Raw genomic sequence first — 21,354 nt, 5'->3', positions numbered from 1 at the left:
TCCTTGCAGGAAAAAGTGGCCTTCACACCAAAGGTCTGCATGTCAGAAGTCACTTGGTTTCCCTCTAAAAGGGTGATGTCTTTTCAACCTTCTGATCAGGCTTATCTGAAATGCAGCCATCACGTGCACCCAAACTCGAGTATCCTTCTAAATCTTGAAAAACACACGAGCTTGCATTACCATGTAACTTCTGTATAGATTCATTGGCAAAACACCATCTGGAAACACTGAATTATTGATCTTCTGCAAGACAAGTTTGTGTTGCCTCTGGGCAAATCAGCTGTACTATTGGGCATGATAATCATTCCCTTGTCAAACAAACTCTGGCAAACTATTTAGTGTTCAGCTAGTTATTTCACATCTCTTACCCCAGTAGAGAGCATTACTGTTTCAACTAATCATTAAGTAGGCAACAAAGTATGAGTCAAAACTGTGAGGGTGCATACTCCAGTGTGCAGATCCACCAACGGGATACAAGCAATGCTACAATAAACTGAGTTGAACTTTCTTGGCTTTTAATTCTGAGGCACGGAAGTTGTCCTTCATGTAGCTTAGAGTTGCAAAATTCTGTTGTGGTCTACAGGTTAGGTTTTTATAGAACTTTTGTTTCAGATCTCTCAGAAGTGACCAAATACTTGGAGAAAAAAAAATTGCTTGAAAGGTAACTTTTCAGCTGAAGCATCTGTATAAATGCGGAGGGTGTTGGATATTCAGATAACTTACATGCTTTCAAAAACTCAGGACTTTTTTTTTTCTCAACTGCAACTGTAGCTTTATCCTGTTTTTTTGTTGTTTTTTTTTCTCAAGCTTTAGTATTGCCCATCAGTATCCTTCATATACTGTTTTGTCCCTAGAAACAAAACCAAAGTTGTCTTCATGCTCCCAAGGGTTTTCTTGCACATTGAGCTCATGTAGGTAGTGTTTTGCTTGGAGAATTCTAGCAACTTAGACTTGTTCTTTGTTTAAACTTCATTTTGGTAGCTCTGTGGAGGCTAGTGTGAAACACATTGACTGCTGCAAATTAAACCCTCAACAGTCCTATCAAACCTGGGTCGTACATCAAGTTTCTGCTTAAGTTTCAGTGCAAGTAATGTGCATTCTGTTGCTCCTTAGTAAAAAAAAAAGAAACTTTGTTATGGGTACAGAAATGTAACTCTAATACAGTCCTTTGTAAAATTGATTTTAAGCCCTTACAGGGATACTTCCTTTGGAATGATTTATTTTTTGCCCAATTAGAAATACAAAAGTTGACAGAATTGATGTAGATTATTCAGTATGAGTGACCAGATGTTTAACCAAATTAATGCTGTCTGGACATACCTGTAAAGCATTTTGTTGCAAGGCTCAGTAACTTACACATTGACTGTGTAAATCTGAAATCTGGCATAGGTAGTAAATGTATTAAATTGAAATTCAGAATTAATCAGTCCTTAGTTAGTGGTTCAGGAAAATATTTTATTTGCTCCCACTTTTGATAAAGACTTAGAACTGTAAGCGTGGGATTGAAGGAAGAACAGGAACCAAGAGCTGTCTGCCTTCCATTGCTTTTAAAGCAGTTTATCACTTGTGTCTGTTGCCRTAAAGCAGTTGAGTATTTTTACAGCCTCAAATGAACAGTGTTAATTCTTATCCTTGATAATTAAAAAAACACAATGAAGGATCTTTGACTCTTATCCAGATCTAATTCCCAACTAACTTATTTTAAATCTAAATTATCTTTCTGGATATTCCATTTCATGTGTTATTTGACCATGGCTGTAATCTGTACCTTGTTACTGAAGGCATTCATGTTAAATGTAGAGTTTTTAARAAAGGGCCTTACTGGTACAGAGTTGAGTTTAGCAAAAATATGATAATGTTTTTTACTTTTTTAAAAAATGGTTATTATCAAAAGCAGAGCTGTGAATTTTTAATGATCTGATCTGGTAAAGTAGATACTATACAGGGAGAAATACAATTAATAACTTCATTRTGTCACCCTAAACCAAACCAACATTCATTCTCATCACTTCAGCATAAGTGAGTACAGTCAGCACCTGCTTACCCAGCATGGACTTAGTAAACTGGGCTTCTTCAGTCTGGGGCATAAAGCTGTAGCAGGGACATGTATGTGGAAATACACACCCAAAGCAGGTATAATAACTTTTCAATCAAGTTAGATTTAAAATTGATTAATCAAGCTGAATACAGTATTTCACTATAATGAAACAGCCGTCATTTATTGTGATTCAATTTAAATGGATTTTCTTTGTATGACTCTCTCTGTATGTGAGCATACTTTGCTGTAGCATGTTGTGAGCATATTTCTGCTGTTTTGAACATCTGTTTAGAAAGTGCCCTTCCAGAGGACCCTGTTCACTGCTGCACTTTGAAGAAAGAAAAAATAAACTGCCTATCAAACTTCCTATTTTTGTACCTGAGCTTGAGTTAAACCTTCCTACAGAAATAAGCTGAGTCACATGTCTAATGACTGAATTCCTATTTTATAAGCCTTTAAAAGCCTCTGCGTTACTGCCCTGCTATCTAACAAGGGTATAACTTCATATAGCCACAGGGAACCTTATTACAGAGTCCAGCAGGAGAACACCTGACTACTTTGCAGCAGGAAGAAACCCTGAGGGGAGGGGGCAAATTGAAATGCAACCCCTACTTGCTCTCATTTCATTGGAAACTGGGGTCATTGAAGAGATGGAAAACAAAAAGCACAATGGATTAAGACCAGTAAATTCTGCCCAGGGTAAAGAGGAAGTATAAAATCCCACACAAGCCTTTTTCCAAAATGGGAACTGTGACCAACAGTAAGATGCATGGTACTTCTCTCAATCCCTGTGTAACAGAGTTGAATTTCTTGGATGATTCTGTTTAAAAATATTACGTAACTTTCCTGACCTCCAGAAGGTGGCTTGGTATACCTTTACCCTATTCAAGTTTGAGGCTTTCAAAAGCTATTAAAACATGTATTTCTGCATTTTAGTTGCATATCTGTTTACAGTGTGGTATCAGTTTCATTTCTCCTTCAGCAAAGAGGTAGCAGTGTTTCATTACGTAGACAAAAATGTTTAATGGCTGCCTGAAACATGATGTTCCAGCTTATGAAAACTATAAAGTTTACTGTAGCACCTCAAGAAAAGTCAGCTCTATATTACGTAAATAGACATTAATATCACTGACAGCCCAAGTGACACTACCATGAGAGTCATGGGAGCTTGCCATATCTCCTTGTCATTAATTTCTAAGAACAAGCCATGTTTGTGAAGAGAACTGCTGCTACAAGGAATCACCTGTTTTAGAAAAAGATATACACAGTGTTAATACTTCATTCAAGGGATGGGGAAGGGGAATTCCATGATTAGGAAGAAAGGGCAGTGCTAATATATTGCTTTCCAGATGCTGTTGTAGGAAGATGCAGCTGTCAATAATTTGATAATGTCCACCAGATTGGGTTTAAAGCTGTGGTCCAGTAATTGCTTACACATCTCAAAGTAGTCAGTGTCTGCTTTCTCAAGGTGATGAAGTTGTTTGAACTTATTCCAGCTGCCAAAATCCACCTGTTTTCTAAGAATTGGAGTAAGAGGGACTTCATGGAACACAACTGAATCACCCACTTTCTCATTTTTCCTGTGCAAATTCTAGGGAAAAGCCTGATCCTTGATTCTTGCTCAGCAAGAATGACTTTGTAGATACCTATGGGTTGGCAGCAAAGGCATCAAGGATGAGACTAATGATTCAGGGGGATATTCTCATGCTGTTGATGAAAATTAGTGAAAGYATCAGCAGAGCTCCTGTGATTTCTACATTTCTGTCCTGAGGGTTCTGCCATGTTTTCAGGTAACTAAAACAGGCAGTAGATGAAAGGAAAACATTACAATGACTGATGAAATCAAGACAGTAAGCCTTCTCCTACAACGTGAAAATCCTAAGCAATTTGATTTTGGGTTTGTTGGAGCTGTGGTGTTTTGCTTTGGTTTTGAACCACCAAGACTATACCAAAAATGTGTAAGTTTTACACTAGAGGACTAACTACGTTTTTTACTGGATGCTTGCTTAGTGTTTTTCTCTTCTGCCTTTAAAGTGTTCAAATTAACAAGGCAAAAACCTCATAGAAGTATTTCAAGTCTTTTGAAATTGCATAGTAACTTCAAAGGCTTCTTTGTAGAGTATTAAAGAAAAAACACCAGCAGCAATTAAGCCCCACCTTTAGAAAATACTGCCCTCCTGCCTTTGGGCTGCTTCAGTCTCTGAAACAGCACAATGCACATGACCAATCCTAGACCTCCTGTTCAACAAAACACACTTTTAGTGTAAAGTCTGTTAGCTTTCTGGAAACATTTCTCTGATATGTCTTTCATTTACATAGATTGAACTAAAGTAGATACTGGATTTTTTTATGTGTGACCTCCATTTTCACTCAGCCTTTTTATATTTAAAAATGAGTGCTGTAAATTGTTAACAGGTGCTTTTAAAGACTGTACAGGTTATGCTGCCTTTCTGTGCCAGTATTACTAAAACCCTACAGGTTCTGACTTCAAGTGCTCATTAGACAAACCAGAGCCAATAAAAATATAGAAGTGTCTAATATCTGCTCACTCACATCTATGGAAAAATGTTAGGAGCAAAGAGGGCAGATTCTGAAAGTATCAGCTGACAAGTCTAGATTAAAAGAACTGTCTAGGATTAGTGGCATACAGACAGCACCTGTTCATCTGAAGGGAGAACTTCAGAGCTGATGTTCTAATACAACTTGCCCTGGGAAAAAAAAAAAATAAAAGGCTGACCTTTGCTGACGTAAAATATACTGGCATTCTAATTCCTCCTGAGACATGCTGGAAACAGCTGAAAATTCTGATCACATACCAGATTCTGTATTTAAAGAGAGAAATCTTAGACTTGTAATGCTATTTTCTCTCATGCTAGTGCAAGGCCACAATGCTATATTTAGGTTTACAGAGTTAGTGGAGGGGGTTTCACACTCTACTTCTCTCATGGGTCTTTGTGGTAAAGTGAAGGCAAAACAGAACTACTCTATCTGTTATATCCTGTCTTATTCATATGGGAAACACACAAGGACAGAACCAAGACAGTATTTTATACAGCATCGTGAAAAGTTAGACTTGGCAACACACAACATTTGCAGGATTAATCCTTGGATTTAAAATACACTTCTCAAAACTCGAGTTGTGAACTCCCTTTCCAAAAGTTTTAGAGGGAGAGGTAGAGAACAGAAAGTGCAATAAAAAGTCAATTTTTAAAAACCACCCTTGGGGAAACAGGAAGGAAACAGCTTTGAGAAGCCATTTGCTATTACTGGGTGCCTCCATGCAAGGTGTTGGGCTGGGTCCCTTTCAGAGCTACACTGCTACAACTGAAAACACTTCTCATTTCAGCTTGCACCAGAGCAATCAAGAACACTCCAGAATTACCCCTCACCTTGCTAGCACATAACACAACAAGGTGCTTTTCAGACAAACATGTCCTGGCTTATGCAATATTTCCTTGAAAAACACCACAAAACTAGTGCTAGCTGCCAGGCTCAGTGTCTGAAGTGCTTGGCTTAAACTCCTCTGGACTGGATGTTTCTCCATGCTGGCTACTGCAGGAATTGTATCTACTTACACATGAAGAGGAAAATAATTCCTCCAGAACAGGTAAGTCCTCAGTTCACAGTACCTAAACCCATATTSCTAACAGGATATCAAAGTGTGTCTCCTTTATCTGGCTTGAATTTTCACCACAGTCCCTGCTTCTTCACCAAGCAGATGTAGCACACGCATAACTTAACCCATTTCGAAGTCATCTGCTTGCCTTCATCATCAACAGTAAGAGACTCTGAACCTTTCAGTTATCCTGTGAGGATTCTTTGTCCATTCTGCAGCTTTTTAATCACTTGATTCAACTAAGGCAGGAGGTGACTTCTCAAAATGGCACCAAATTAATTATAAAGTAGATGGAAGAAACAAGACAACACTGGACTAGAAAGTTATTTGAAAGGAAAGTATTAAGACTTTATTCCAGAGATTTAGTAACAAGGTTGGTTGGTTGTTTTTTTTTTTTTTTTTAAATACGTTAAAACTGGTAATTCATAAACTAAGTATTCTGTGAAGCTTTGAGGCCCAAGCTAAACGTATACACACTTTTAGGAGGTTGTTTTTTGTTTAAATTTTTCTGACCCATCATCCTAGACAGTTTTATTCCTTATCATTAGTCKGAGGTATACGAACAATTTCCCTACATCAATGTATGAATACTGCACTAGTCAGCATTGTTTTGCTTGAAATTAACTTGTTTAAAAAAGTGTTTCTATTTTCCAGTTTTATAGGAGAAATGCAATTTCTCCTGCATATGAACTTAAATAGCATGATTTATATGCTCCTGCAAGACAAAAAGTGTAGGAAAAGTTTTGAAAGCACAGTTATTTCCCAACAAACACAAGTGTGSTATTGAACATTAAAATGAAGGAGAACATACCTGAAGAGTTTTGGATCAATGAGAGATGTAAAGAGTGAATACTGACAACTGGCAATCCCCATGTGGGGAATGTGGGAAGAAAAGAAAGCCACTACATACACACATACAGGAGGACGCAGGAAGGGAATGAGTCTGGTGGGGCTTTTTACAAATGTTAAAAAATTTCACTGATAAAAATTAATCCTGAAGGACAACAAAGCAGACTGTGACAACCYGTAGATCCTTGGCATGGAGAGAGTGGCCTGACTGCTCCACAGACAATGCCACTGTCCTGCTCTGCCTCTGCACAGAACTCCTCGGTGCCCAGGTGGATGATTCTGTCCCTGAACTAGCCAAAACACAGTTTTGTGAACCTCCACACACAAGGCTTCTTTTGCCAAGTTTATTTCTAGTAGTCCATAACTGCCATAGGCATGGACATGAGCTCAGTGACGTGTGGGCAGCAGCTTTGCTGACTCGAGTATCTTTAAGGCCTTTTATCCATCTCAGCCTGGCTGAGTGCTGAAGTTTGGCAATTTTGCATGCCTTACCGAGTGCATACACAGCCATAATGTGGTTGTTGCACTCACCAAGCTGTGAGCTCTCACATAAACCAGCCCTCAAGGCACTGGCTGAGCCACTGCCATCTCCTGCCCAGGGAAGTGCCACCAAGACCAAAGCAAACCATTCAGCAGCTCCCTTGCACCAACTCAATCAGGGAGGAATGAACCACTTTTAGGAAACACAAAATAAGTAACTAGAAAATTAAACACAGATGTTACCAAAGAAAACCACTAAAAAGCCACTAAAGGTAAAAAGGAGTGAAAGGTGTTTCCCAGGGAGTGAGGGCCAGGGTATCACCTCCAGCCTTGGTGTAATGGCCTTGTTCCTGCAAGGTGTTTTCAACAGAAGGAAACCAGCTCTGTCTGCCCACAGGATTTATTGCTGCTTTACAACGAAATCTATTTGGCCTCAAAGTGATCACAACATCACTAGCAGGGAAAGGAAAAACCAGACACACATCACGTCACGAAGTATTGCCAACTTCAACTTTAATAATGGAACCATCAATTTTTTTTGCCATTTCAGTAATAACTTTCAGGGGAATAAAAACTTCCCTACAAAAATAAAACTAAGCTTGTTAAAATTATAAATAGTTTAAATGTTTGTATTTAAAGACATACATTTTAATGTTTCCCTGCAATACCCCTCCCTCATCATTTAATCATTCTGGTACCATCATATAATGACAAGAAAACAGTTTTGCAACAAAAGCTTTGACAGTTCAATTTGATGCCAAAATTAAGAAAAGATAAAACTGACCAGGCATGACCATTTCTTTTAAATTAAAGCTGCTGTAATTGCCAGTGTGTAGAACAAAAAAAGAAAAAAATTAACTCCACACATGACATCTTACAATAATTAACTGTGGACTAAGACAAAATTAAAATATAAGTTTATTTTGGTCCCCCACCCCCATCCCCTTCACCCCAAATCAAGACTCATAGTGCATACAACACTGAGGTTTTTGGCTAAAGTAAATGCAGATGTGCCTACTTTAAAAGACCGGTAGTTTAGTTCAAGTAAAACCAAAATTCACATATTTTCATACTCAACTTTAAAACTCAAACAGTGTTCAAATCTGAGCAACAAAATGTTTCAATAATGACAGCGATTATGCAATTATTATGTAGCTATGGGCAGATATATAAATTACAGATGTTAACAGAATACCCACCAACATGCTGCTGCATTCCTAGAAAAACAAATTGTAACAAAACACAAAAGCATTCCCTGAACCATTATAAAGTGTCTCACTTGAAGATAATGTTACTAACTCACACATGCACTACAATGTTACATGTGAAATTAAAACAACAAACAAGATATGCCTTAGATATATTTTATGGTTAGTCCTGCTCTTAATTTCTCTTAACTCTTTAAAACATTATGATTGTCGCATCAGCTTGCAAATTCTTTTTACCTAAAAAACGTGTGAAGAGTTTAAAAAAGAATCTTACTAYGGAAAGGAAACAAAGGCACAATTACATAAAATTAAAGGGAAGAACAGAAGCATCTTGGAGTTTCACACAGTATCCATTAGATGTCACCAAAGTTTTAATAATTCCTTGGGAATTTAAAACAAACCCATTAAGAACAGAGGGGAAAAAGCCCCACCACAACTTCTGCTGCTCTTCAATCCTTAGCACTCCACCACTCCCCCACCCCCCAGTATATAACTCATTTCCTCTCTGGCATGATGATGACTACAGTATCAATCACTCAAATCTGCCTCATGCTTCCATGCTTCTATTGCACACCCACTTCTTTGGTTTCTTTTGAACATGCTTTTTTAGATAAATAACTCTGAAAGAACAACAATTATATTTACACTAAAGTAAAAAGTCTTCTTGCTACATTTTTCCTACTTTTAAATCAAGTAAATCAGCAGTYTGCAGAATTTGGTAATCAGTTTTTCAATTAAGAGTTTAAAAACCATAAGGAAAAAACCTTTTGAATAATCAAAAGCAAGAGTTACTAAGCTCMGTCACCAACACAGACAATAAATGTTAACTTTCTGCTGGACTGGAAATGTGAATAAGAAATTCTACTTTCTTTGCCTGACTGGGCCTTTAACAAACAAAGAAGCAGAGGAAGCTACTTCTGTCTTTCAGATATGGTAATTCAAGATTATCCAGCCTAAAAAACGGATCACTGAGCCAGAGAAAAGATCTGACTTACAATAAAGACCAAATATATCTGTAGTTGTAGCTTTTGTCCGAACTCTTGCTAGACAGGTATTTCTCACAGAGTTATCTGATACATGGACCACTTTTCAGAATTCAAGTAAGCAGCTTTTTAGGTTTGCCACTCTTTTAAACTCCCACTATACCTTTATGGAACCAGCTTCTCCAAAAATTACCTGTATGTGCAGCTCCATTTCCATTCTTACTTAGCTTTTGCTTCTCTCTCCTTCCCACTATTTCTATTATCTTTATTTCTTTTCCAGTGTGGATTTACACAGTTAAAAACCATAAAACTTATTCACAATATTATAACATACTAAAACTTTTACCTTGTAGAATTAGTACTTCAACTTTCCTCTGTGTAAATACTATTTTAATATAAAACCTCCTCTGTCAGCTATTAAGAGTTCTTCTCCCCCAACTCTTACCTTTTTTTCAACTTCCTCTTTACCTTCTTCAGAAAGACCACTTWAAAGCTTTCCACAAATTTCACAGTACAAACCACAAGATCTCATATGCCTTCCATCTATAACAGTTCTCTCACAAGTTATACAGTAACTCTTTGAAAACAGAAAGGTAGTGCAAATCAATTTCATGTCTAAGATAGTGCTCCAAATAATTCTCATCCAAATGGCTTTAATAACTTTTTTCAACCCATCAATTTGCACATCCTTACTTGTAAAGATACCATTAAGCAAAGAAGGAAAAAAAAATTCTTATTTCATAGCATCCTAGGAAATTGCTTACAGTTTCACAGCTTGCACCAAGATAACTTGGGAAACTCTAGGCACACAGAGGGTTGCAAACTGATGTACAAACATGCAGAATCCCTTACTTATGGGTGCAAGATGCTAAGTGACCCGCCTTATGGAACTAAGTCTACCCTGGCATCACAAAACAGTCTTCTGAGAAAAGAAAACTACTCTCTGCTGCTCTCTGAATGTTGAGTTTGGCATGCTCTAACGACATTTGGTAGCGAGTGTTTTCCTGAGTGTCCTTTGGCCCCCTTTTAACCAGGTTTCAACACCCCCCGAAGGGCTTCTTCAAGTTTGCCCCTGTAAGCTGCGTAGCGGTTCTTCAAGATCTGCAGTTGGTCATTTTCCTCTTTGTCCAGTATGCGCAAGAAGTTTTGCAGTTCAGGAATACTAAAAGCTTCCCACTGAAAAGACAGAACAAAGAATGGATGAGATGAACAGAAAAAATATAAAAATCTTTTCTACATACAGTATTTCTAAACAAAACCTCAGGCTCTGCAGGCAATTTCAAACTGAAACAGTATTAGGCACCTTCCTTGCAAATTTTAGGGCATCTGAAAATATTTTACTCTTTTAACTGTTYTTTGTTCTGCAAGTAACAACAGGTCAGTCTAACCACAAATGAAATGTTTGCAAAAGGCACAAAGAAATCAACAGGAAAAAAAAAAATTTGCTTCAAAAAAATCGAACTGTCTGGTCAGCACAGCTCAAATGAAAGCCCAGTCATCCATAAAGTTACACAAACACACTGACCCAGCACGGGTGTGACATACCATGACTTCTCCAGTTTCATGCTCACGTAGAACAAAACTGAGCATTTCCGTTTTGGGGCCTGCCACCAAGCGCAGGTAGAGGGGATGTTCTCTGTCTGACAGCTTGCATGTATAAACTGCAGGAGAAGGAAACCACAGTAATTATCATCTTTACCAACAATGTTTCAAACACTTGGAATGACTAATGCATGTGTAGCAAAAATTTGCACACTATCTATCAGTTTACATACTAGTTTTGAGTGGTGAGTTTTAGGGAGCAGCTGAGAAGGGGATGGATGGTGACAGGGCAACACTGCATTTATCCACGAAAGAAATGGCCTCCTGTCAACACAGTACACCATCTGAATACATGCAGGGCAGGGGGGAAAAACACAAGAAAAAAATACAACACACAGATCTGTTGCTGTATCTAAGCATTTATGACATCAGAGCTGTTCTGATATCTTTACCACTTAAAATCCCACACACAAAATCTAAAAGACAACTCTGCCTGCCTGCCAGCCAGAAACATTGAAACTCCTGAAACTGCTATTAATGTCCAAGGAAGGAAGGTGGATTCTAAGGACAAGCACACAACACTGGCAAAATGCACCTTTGCCTAAAAAACSCCTTTTCCATCTTCTATTATTTCCATCACGAAACACAACGAACTCCTAACAGCAGCCAACACCCAGGGAGAGCCACGTGCACTAACACACGTGAGCACAACGTGCTCGACGTGTCCACGGTCATCACCTCGAGAGTGGTCTGCCAGGGCCAGTACCTCAGGCACCACAGACACCAAGGTTTATCTTTTAAAAACCTGTCCTGTAACCTAACCTGACAACTCTGCAGTGTATCAAGCAAGCTGAAATTTAGGACCTCATAAGGGGGCACTGCAACATGTGTCGTCTCACAGGAAAGGTATTGCTTCGGTAATTCAGACAGTTATTCTATCTGGTATATCTTCTGAGTATTAATTTTGCTTATTAATAACTATTGAGTAACAATTTTTTTCTTAATAATGTCTTGGATTAATTATCCTGAAATACCCCCCAATCTTTCACTGTCTTCCCAAGCTACTTTGCATAAGGGAAAAAAGACAAGGTTGGAAGATCATCACCCCCATTTATCTGAGTCCTYCCACTTGGCTTATTTGAAGTATTACTATAGCACAACTCCCTCCTCAAACCCTTCCACTACCAAAATGCCACAAACTCAGCTTATACCTTGATCTTCCTTGTGACAGCGTTTATAAAGTGCAAACTTTGCAGGATTGTCAGCCACAAAGAACTTTTTGAGCAAGGCCTCGATAACTTCCCGAACAGTGTTGGTGCTGCTGATGTGAAGGGTGTTCACGCAGCCGTCCGGCAAGTAAAAAGCAGTTTCCTTATTGCTGAGAGCACAACCCCCCTGGCTCTGGGAGGACTGCACAGTGATGGGTCTGCATAGTTCCATCTGGACTTTGATGAAGCCAGTGTAAATCCCATTCGCRTTCTGCAACGGGAGGAACATAACTGTAAAAATCAGCAAAGACCAGCCTTGGCACAGCAGTGGAGCAGGCAGATGAAAACACTCACAGTGAACACTATTTAAATACCACTGCAACATGTGACATCTCATAGGAAACGTTTTGGTAATTCAGACAGTTACTCTTCCTGGCATATCTTCTGAATATTAATTTTACTTATTAATAACCATTGAGTAATAATTTTTTGAATAATAACTGTTGAATTCTAAGTATATTAGGACCTCATCAAGCAACAGGTACAACATACCAGTGATAAGTTTTCTCTTAAAAGAGAACTGTGAATTGAAAAAAAACACTAACACCCATCTTTGACAACAAATTTTATGCACAAATACAGAAATTATCACCCACATTTTAGCTGTTTTTGTCAACTTAGTCTGAGGCATTTAGGTGGTCAAAACATATTGAAAAAAAAACCCAAACAAACAAAGAAAACAAAAACCCCTACAAAAAAAAAAAAAAAAAAAAAAAAAAAAAAAAAAAAAAAAAAAAAAAAAACCAGGAAAAAAACCAGAATAAATGCCAATCTAATCAACATCTGAAATTGTTTATTCCAGTTGCTTCTGAAAGATAAAACAACAAAACCAATAAAACCCTAGAGCTAAWAAAACTTTTGAAAATCTGAATTTAGGCATCGTAAGTTCCACTCCACATGCAAGTACATAAAAAAACTTTTTTCACATAGTCATACTTACATCATTTAGGATATAATGGAATTTCAAAATTTCAATTTACACTCACAGGAATATGTCATGTATTAGAAAATGTGGACAGCACAATAACTGAATAACAACTTGTTAAGCAGATAGATGTGAATTTTTTTAGTATGGTCTTCAGTAGACTGGACTGAATAGTAGACCTGGGTCACAATCCTTGGAAATGAGAAATCTTATGTATTCCAGGTTGTATTGTCTATGTTTGGGGGACAGGGGGAAGTTAAGTCTCTTTCTATGCTGAAAACCTATATGACTACTCTGAAAATTAACTTTCCTATAAATATTGCATGTTTTATCATTGGTTGAGCATCCTTATCAAGGAAATACCTGACAAAAATTTATCTACAGACACAAGATATATATTTACCTTCATTTTCACCATCTGAGCATTTTCAGAATTCATTAGACAATTCTGACAAATTTACACTTTAGTGTCAGCTTACAGTTTACCTTAAACACATTTAAAATTACATTAGTTTGTTCTGATCTATGTAAAAGTGTTACATGGATAAAAAGTATTTCAGACATGAGATTTGATTTCCAGATCTAAGGAAACGTCTCTTACAAAATCATTAAAACAGAGACAGTTTTGTATGCAAGATGCTGAGAATAAAACCATTCACAATGCGCTACAAAGTTACAGTTCAACTGCTCGCATTAAAAATTACAGGAATTCTACGCAAAACTTACCAAGGTCATCTTTAATTTATCAGTRACAGACGAATTATAGCTTTGTATCTTCTCTTTAACTTCTTCTTTACTGAGATAAACATGAGGTTCTCTCTCCTTCTGAACATCCTTCAAAAACAAGACAGCAGTTTTAAAACACAAAATAAAAATAATTATTGTATTATTTTGGGGATCAACATTGTTAGTCCAAATAGTAATTATTTCACAGAGGCTCAACATAACAGTAATTAGCTGTTCAGCAACAGAAATTAAGCAAATCAAACAGAACACTGGGACTGAAGGGAGATGGTTTAATCAGCACATCCCAAGGCACCTATGCCCTTTTGTTGCCAACTGTTTTCCTTCAAATATTTTGCAGCAGTATGCCAAACAGCTCAGCTCATTTTATGGCTTGATTTCCTCATGTCAATGCCATGACTTCTTGTTAAGAATACTTCAAATTTTCATGAAATATTACTTGGGGCGCAAATAGGTATTTCTGAATGAACAAGGAGTACAACTGAAAATAGCAACACATCCTAACAAGTAACCCCAACAATCCCAGYGTGTGCCAACAACGTGACAGCATCCTTGCATTCCAACGTGACAGGCAGGATGTTACACACAGGGTCACTGCCTACTACATAAACCATCAGCAGTAACTCTCCAGATACATAATGTTACACCAATTTCATGGTTTTTCCATGGGGAAGGCCCTATTAAGATTTTTCAACTTGATTTTATGAGGTTACTGTGGATTCCACGTGCAGCAGTAAAGGAAGACCCTGGAAYTGGATTTTTTCCAAACATTTGTTCCCAATCTGTATTCCCTCAGCAAACCAGTGTTATAAATACACTCCAGTTTCTACCACCAGCACAAAAGCCATATATAGTATGAAAGAGTTTCAGCTCTCAGCTTTGATGATTTAAGGCTTCAGTAAGAAATGRGAGAAACTTTGAAAAACCTTGATGCTTCCAGAGAACACCTGAACACATTTACTCATGTGACAGTGACAGTGTTCCACCTGTCCCCACAAACACATTCCAGTGTCGCGTATCCTGAGAGAAAGGACTTCCCTGACTTCAGTGGCTGGTCCTGTATCCCTGTGACTGGACACCTCTGCAGGCACTTYATTTTGCCAGGCACGACCCCAAAGATGAGCACATCTGCTGTGGCACTGTAARCTTCCACTTGCCAGAAAGAATCTGCTGAACTTTTTCTGTGTCCTAATTTAAAATCAAATAATTTTAGCTCTTTTAGGCTTAGTTTTGCTTTTCCTATATGGCATTTCACTAAATGACATGCTGGAGCAGACTTTTTTTCCCACAGCTATAAAAAGAAAGGTGTGGTCTAAATGGAGAATTTGAAGCCAGAAACCTTGATTTCTGATCTGGGCTCAGATACTGATTTCCTGCATAACACAGAGAACATACCTTTTTTTTTTTCAAAATCAGGAAACTGAGGCAAAAAAGGAGCACTAGTGAAAGACAGCTATGCCATTAGCTCCTTAAGCACAATTCTAAGATTGTGTAGCATTTTGCACAGTTGCCAGACCCCACCTACTATATTACAAACCAAATTACTGAACATTTTCAGAATTCAAGTCTCTAGACTTGAATTAATTCTCCCTAGAGAAATGAAGCCTTATTGCCCTTTTATTTTTCATCTTCCCCCAAATTGCCATAATAAAGACAGACAACTTCATCTAAACTGCCCACTTCATCTCCTCAAAGGCTCATTCAGCTTTGTAGAGTTCTATTTGGGGGCAAACAAAGCAGACACAAGGAAAAAAAAGGTGGATACTAAAGGGACAGGAAAACGGTCTGCAGGCTTCTATGGGATCTATGACATATTTCAAGAACCCAAGCTTTAGCTTGCAACATTCCCAGTTAGTGGAAGTGCAGACACACCTCTTCACATGGACACCAGCCAAGACTCACCTCAGAGACCAGGCCATTGTGGCGTTTATACCTCTCCCATCTGCCAACAATACTGATACTGTATTTCTAATACTGGACAYCTCAGCTTTAATGTTAATTATTCATTCATTTCTGATTGTTCAAGCAGGTGCCTACCCTGTTGCAGTTCACTGCCACCATGATTACTGAAGTCACCCACAACATCCATTATCATTAARCAAAAATAGTAACCAGGAAAGAGGAAAAAACCTCACCTTTCCTATGTTGAAACATCAACCTTTATTTAAGAAAAAACAATAAACAAACAACCACTCCACATTAACCTCTGTGCACCTCAAGGTTTAATTTCACAAAAATGACTTTTAGTAACTCTTGATGGCAAAAAGAACCTATTGCCTTTAATGGCAATGGCACAGGGTAAGTTCACAGGGCTGGTAATTTAATAGGAAATTATCTGTATGCATTATGAAGAAGAAAAAAAAAAAAACCCCTTGGGGAATTAGTAAATATGAACAGACAGCAAGAAACTTTCTCCTATTTCTACATAGCAGAGTTTTCATATACATTTCTGTTCTCCCAAACTGACAGAAATTTGATCTCATGAGAAAAGACACCACCTCACGAGATCACTCTATTCCTGGGGATTGCCACGGAACCYGCCATGACAAGCAAAATCAAAGCACAGCATCCAAGCCAGTCCCACAGACTTGCCCTGGTGATGTGCAGCTCGACTACAGAGCTGTGGGCCACCAGGCACCACTGGGGCAGCTGTCAGCCCCTCAAATGAGTTAGGCATGATTCCACACATGAACCCACCACAGGAATTTCTGCCTTCTGCTCTAGCACGAGAGGCCAGACAATTCTGGCTCAGCTTAATTAAGTCCACAGAAAATACATCTGAGTGTTTACGCAAAAGCTGAGGTTACCTCCTTCTGTAGCGTACTGCCAACAAATGTACCTGTAATTCATTTTCTAAACAACCAAGCCTGTGCCTCAAGTAATTTGAGCAGCATGTAGTTCGTAGCAAACCTCTGAACTGAATACAAAGAGGACTACTGGGATTAAAACAAACAAAAATACTCAAAATCATTCAATAAAGATATTATACATAATTACTTCAGTCATCATTTTCACCCTACTCCACCATCTTTCACCATCAAGCCCACAGGCAGTGAAAAGTGAAGATGTGTGCCAGAAGAGGGAATAACTTGATGCTGCTGGAAACCTAAGCCTGAGATCTTCAATTATTAATCAGGCAACACCATCCTGCACCCAAACAAAAGCTCAAAACATTCCAACTGCTCACACACCASGGCACATAACTTCAACCAAGCAAACAAAACCTCCTCACTAGCTACACACCAGKACTTACAGAAAATCACACTGCTGTCACACAGACTGCATAGACATGACTGCTGTCAACAGAAAACCAACAAAGGAACAACTCACTGTRTTTGTAACGAACAAGAAAGCCTCAGCCCAACATGATTCACTGGGTTCCCTGCTCTCACTGAGTATCCTGAAGCAGAACACACACATTTGAGGCACCTGCAACTTTTAATTTTCCTACTTATACTTAACCAACATGCAAAGAGCAGCTGACAAGATGTTACATAGGGKTTTTTTTCCATTTTTTCCCCCAACTTTCCTGGAGCTGAATTATTCTCAGTATACATTGTCACTTAAAATTTTGCCATACAGCTTTGCTAGCCATGTTAGAAATYAAAATAAGTAACTCTTCTTCGACCAGCAGACTTAGGTGCGTGGAAGAAGATTTGGCAAACTCATTTCCCACAGTAAATAACAGATCCTTCATAATAGGACCCGCTAAAAGAAAAGCCATCCTCTGCTAATTCTGCTTCTTCTAGTAGATCAAATTCCACTTTTTTATTTCAGCAGGTAAATTTCTTACCTGTGAAGACCTTGAATCATCCAATACAACAGTATTTAATTAATCTCTACCATGCTTTATAACYTTCTTCTCACATCTTGCTCTTGAAACAGCCACCAAGTGGTTGAAGCAACACCTGCTTAGGGTGGGACTATTAGGAAAGTGATTGCTCCGAAGTCATCTGTTTTAAACAAAGAAGCAAGGGCATTTTGGAGCTGAAACTGGGCACAGCTTCTCCAAAACTACTGAGGCACAAGGGAAGCACAAGTCATCTCCAGGCTGATTCAGATGCAGCTGATTCATCTCTGACTCCCTACAAAATGCCCAGCACACTCTTCACAAAGGTTGGATGTTGGGAATTGTGAAACTGCCTTCCTTCAGAAGTTAAGCCTGGTGATGAGTTTCCTAACCACAGATTCTTGAATATGTCACAGCAGCAGAGCACAACCAGCACAGCAGTTGTGCTGTGTCTTCTTCCAGCAGCTAGGACCTAGATGTTGCCAGGCTTAACAATATCACTTCTGAGTGCTAGTGTTCAAAAAATGAACTTTCTCTATAAAACAATGCACAAWCATTTGTTATTTTTGTAAAACTAAAATAAAATATACATAAATGAACTGGAGCTAGGTTCGCTTCCATCACTGATTTAGTGACTCTTCCATCACTGAGACAAATGACATTCTCAGTAATGTCTGCCACATTTTCTTCTCCTCCCAGCCCAATTAAATGTCTTCCKCATCAAAGCTCCTGGTCTCCTTCCKTTCCCTGATGCTAGTGTGATCTGCTTCTTCCTCAGACCAGCACAGATGTGAAAGATAAAAACTCATCTCAAGGAGACAGTTGAATACATCAGAACCTATACAGATGATATACCTGGGTCTAAACCACTAATTTTCTAGTCTGAGCTATTAAATTTTAAGAAAATMATTTTGTCCTTCACAACTCTTACAGTGCACACCATTGGCAGCCATTTGTATTAAAGCCATTTCTCAGGTCAACCAAAGCAGCATTTCATTCTCAAATGAAATTCCTAAGCAACAGCTGCCAGCAAGAAGGAAATGAGGCAAGTGCTTTCATTGTCCCAAGAGGAATAGCTGGTCTTTCATTAGAGCTCATGATGCAATGCCTTTTCACAGTTGAGCTTCCTCCCAATAAAAAGGACAGAAAATGTTTTTTCTTTATCACCTCCACCCCCCATGCTCTTCTCATTTATTGTAGCACAGATGTTTAGAGAAGCAGCACTCTCTTTGTAACATTTATGCTGAGTGCAAAGCCCTAGCTGAGACTAGCTCAGCACGAATCCTCAAGAAACACAACTGAAACTGCACAAATTACAGTGAACTTCAAATCAAATTGTGGTCCCAAAAAAGAAGAATCACATCACATCAGGGGCTTTATGAAAGTCTAAGTCTCATGGTTGCTGCCAAACTCTAGTTCTGCATGCAGTAAGAAAGTACTAATAAACTCAACAGCTCCAGGCTGCTATGGGATGAGGTTGAGAAAATGTTTCACAAACAAAGAAAACTCTAAAACCATGAAGCCTGTATCCTCAGGATTCTTGCCTTGAGTCAGATGCCTGGCTTCCCCGAACTGCCACTGCAGCCTTCTATTTATGGAGAGATACAAGGTAGTCTCTCTTCCATCCAACTGGCCATTTTCCCAAAACTTCAAGAAATTTGCATTTCTTGAGGAATGGGGAACCAAGCTCCYCTTAATGTTTCGGCTAGAAAGACAAAGGAAAATAAAATAGATAAAAGGCCAAACCTAATATGTTCCTATCCCAGGAACATATATAAAGTATTTTTATGAGAAAGGTGAAGAACCAAAGAATTGTGAGTACTCAGGTAATCTTTTAAGACATGTCAGTCCCTATCTCACCTCTCATAGCTCACATTAATCCCAATACACAGTGACTATCATTCAATCAGATGAATGAAGATGTTCTGATCTTGYTGTAAATTGTGGCCAGAAATAATTTTGAAATAAAGCACTGAGGTTTTGAAAATGAGAAATCCACATTTTAATCTACAGTAAAAAAAAATAAATAAGTCTTGTTTAGTCATAAAAATTTCACTTACTGAATCCTACTTACGTCACATTTGCATTATATAAAGGATTTAACTAATAATGCTATCATACAACCAAAAAAGTCCAACAGAGAATACAGGAAAGAAAATAGCGGAAGGGAATTCTGATCTCAGTTGTTACTCCTTCTACAAGCAAGAACACTCCTTCCTACAGCCTGCCAGCACCCCCACAGTAAAGAAAGAAACTGAAACCTTGCAATTAAACTTTTTTGAAACAAGCATCTTACTTCTCCCTCATCCTAACTCTCCTGAGAGCAGAGCAGCATATTCAGTGATAGCCATCTCTCCTTCCATCCTGGGGCAGGTCTGAACTCAGGATGTGCTCTTTCTTCATCTGAAGCTCTGAGACTCACCAAGTAGAAACACTGGGCACAGCCTGTCAGAGACACCAGCAGCCGAAAAGGTGTGTGGAGAAGACCAGCTGGGGCRGGGTGGCCAGGAAGAAACATTAACATCAAGGATCTCCAAGCATTGCACTTTATCATACTGCTTGCAATGTTTCCATCCTCTTGAACAGGGTGAGGTTGCTCTCAGGGTCTGGGAAAGGGGAATTTTCTGACAGGACGGATGTGGGCAGAATAATCTGTATCTTCTTGAATACCTTTTGCTTTCTGCACTCAGGGAGATGCAATTCCCACACTGGCACACAGGGCAAGGAAGCAGTCTCTTTTTTAGGAAAAGATGTTTTTATTCTAAGTGGGTTTGGCTGACCTGAGTCTTGAACAATTATCCTGACAGTCAGAGTTCAAGATCAGCCCACACCATGTCCTCCTGACAGAGCAAAAGAAGTGGCACCCTCCCAGGTCAGGTGTACAGGGCATCAAGCCTGATATTCTGCCTACGACAGCAGCAAAAACAAAGGCTATTTTAAGCAAGCACGTGAGCCTTTTCTGCAGCCTCTCTGCTGGCATCCACAAGTGTGGAAGCAGGAATTCAGAGGGCACCTCCCTTCCAAGTCTGTTTAGTGTCCATTTATGGACCTGGTGCCTATGCATGCACATAAGCACTTTTTGAACCTGCCAACACTGCCTGTCTCTACACCTCGTGTGGCAGCAAGTTCCAGAAATTCATGACTGCAGTGTGTAAAAGTACTGCCATCTGCATTAAGTTGATCTTATACTAAGATAGAAGATAACTTCTGTTAAAAACCGTGARTACCCTTTAATCCTAATATGGCAGGGCCAGGCAGGGCCTGGTAAATCAGTTTCACATTAAGATTATATATCACCTTTGTGATTTTGTAAAACACAATCACATATACCTCTTTTCTTTCTTCTCCAAAGTTAGGAGACTTATACTCCTCAGTCTTTCCTGAGGTAGTTGCTCCATCCTCACAATCAGTATACAGAAGGTTGACTAAACACAAAAATGGTACGTGGGGRCCAACCTGTATCAGAACTTGTGAAATAGGTGCACCAAAGCTTAGATGCTCTTTGTTTCTAAATCTGGATGCTACAGGTCTATGAAAAATCTTTGTCTTTACCCATGATGCAATGTCTCCCTTCCATAGCTGTTAAAGAAATCCCCAAGCAACTACCACAGCTTATAATTTTACCATAATTTTACAAGATACAGGCATTTCAGTTAATAAATACTTGTTACTTTCTGACTATTTTCAGTTTTTCACATGTACCAAACCATGTGGTTTGGCTGCTAACAAAAGCACTGAATGACAAAGTAAAACATTACGGCTCCTATCTGCCCCCTCTGATGTAAACACTCAGATGTTTATACCGTGAATAATTTTAAGCAGCAGCAAAACAAAAGTTGTAACTTCCCTTTATTCCTTTTAACAAATTATTTTCCATCAAACAGAGGMAGTATAAACACAGTTCATATTCA

The 21,354-nt window shown here is 38.7% G+C and overlaps 1 protein-coding gene and 1 long non-coding RNA gene across 3 annotated transcripts in view; one reads left to right on the top strand and one right to left on the bottom strand.

Moving 5' to 3' along the window:
• Positions 1 to 16: 16 nt before the first annotated feature.
• On the top strand, positions 17 to 8,246 carry LOC130579928 (uncharacterized). The gene is made up of 2 exons (XR_008966064.1): positions 17 to 5,645; positions 5,735 to 8,246. It is a non-coding gene; the product is annotated as an uncharacterized LOC130579928 (long non-coding RNA).
• The window catches only part of RASSF3 (Ras association domain family member 3), a 53,421-nt gene continuing 39,546 nt past the window's right edge, over positions 7,480 to 21,354 (bottom strand). For both annotated transcript variants that reach the window (XM_057377129.1, XM_057377119.1), the window contains exons 2-5: positions 13,636 to 13,743; positions 11,928 to 12,195; positions 10,720 to 10,835; positions 7,480 to 10,350 (exon numbers count right to left, since the gene is read on the bottom strand). In XM_057377129.1, coding sequence (XP_057233112.1) covers positions 10,201 to 10,350; positions 10,720 to 10,835; positions 11,928 to 12,195; positions 13,636 to 13,743 — 642 coding nt within the window. In that variant the 3' untranslated portion in view covers positions 7,480 to 10,200. The remainder of the gene's footprint in view (positions 10,351 to 10,719; positions 10,836 to 11,927; positions 12,196 to 13,635; positions 13,744 to 21,354) is intronic.

This window comes from Malurus melanocephalus, unplaced genomic scaffold (assembly GCF_030028575.1).
Source record: "Malurus melanocephalus ecotype Western Australia unplaced genomic scaffold, MMel_1.1 scaffold_10, whole genome shotgun sequence".
Classification (NCBI taxonomy): domain Eukaryota; kingdom Metazoa; phylum Chordata; class Aves; order Passeriformes; family Maluridae; genus Malurus; species Malurus melanocephalus.
This window is presented reverse-complemented; position numbering and strand designations above follow the sequence as displayed.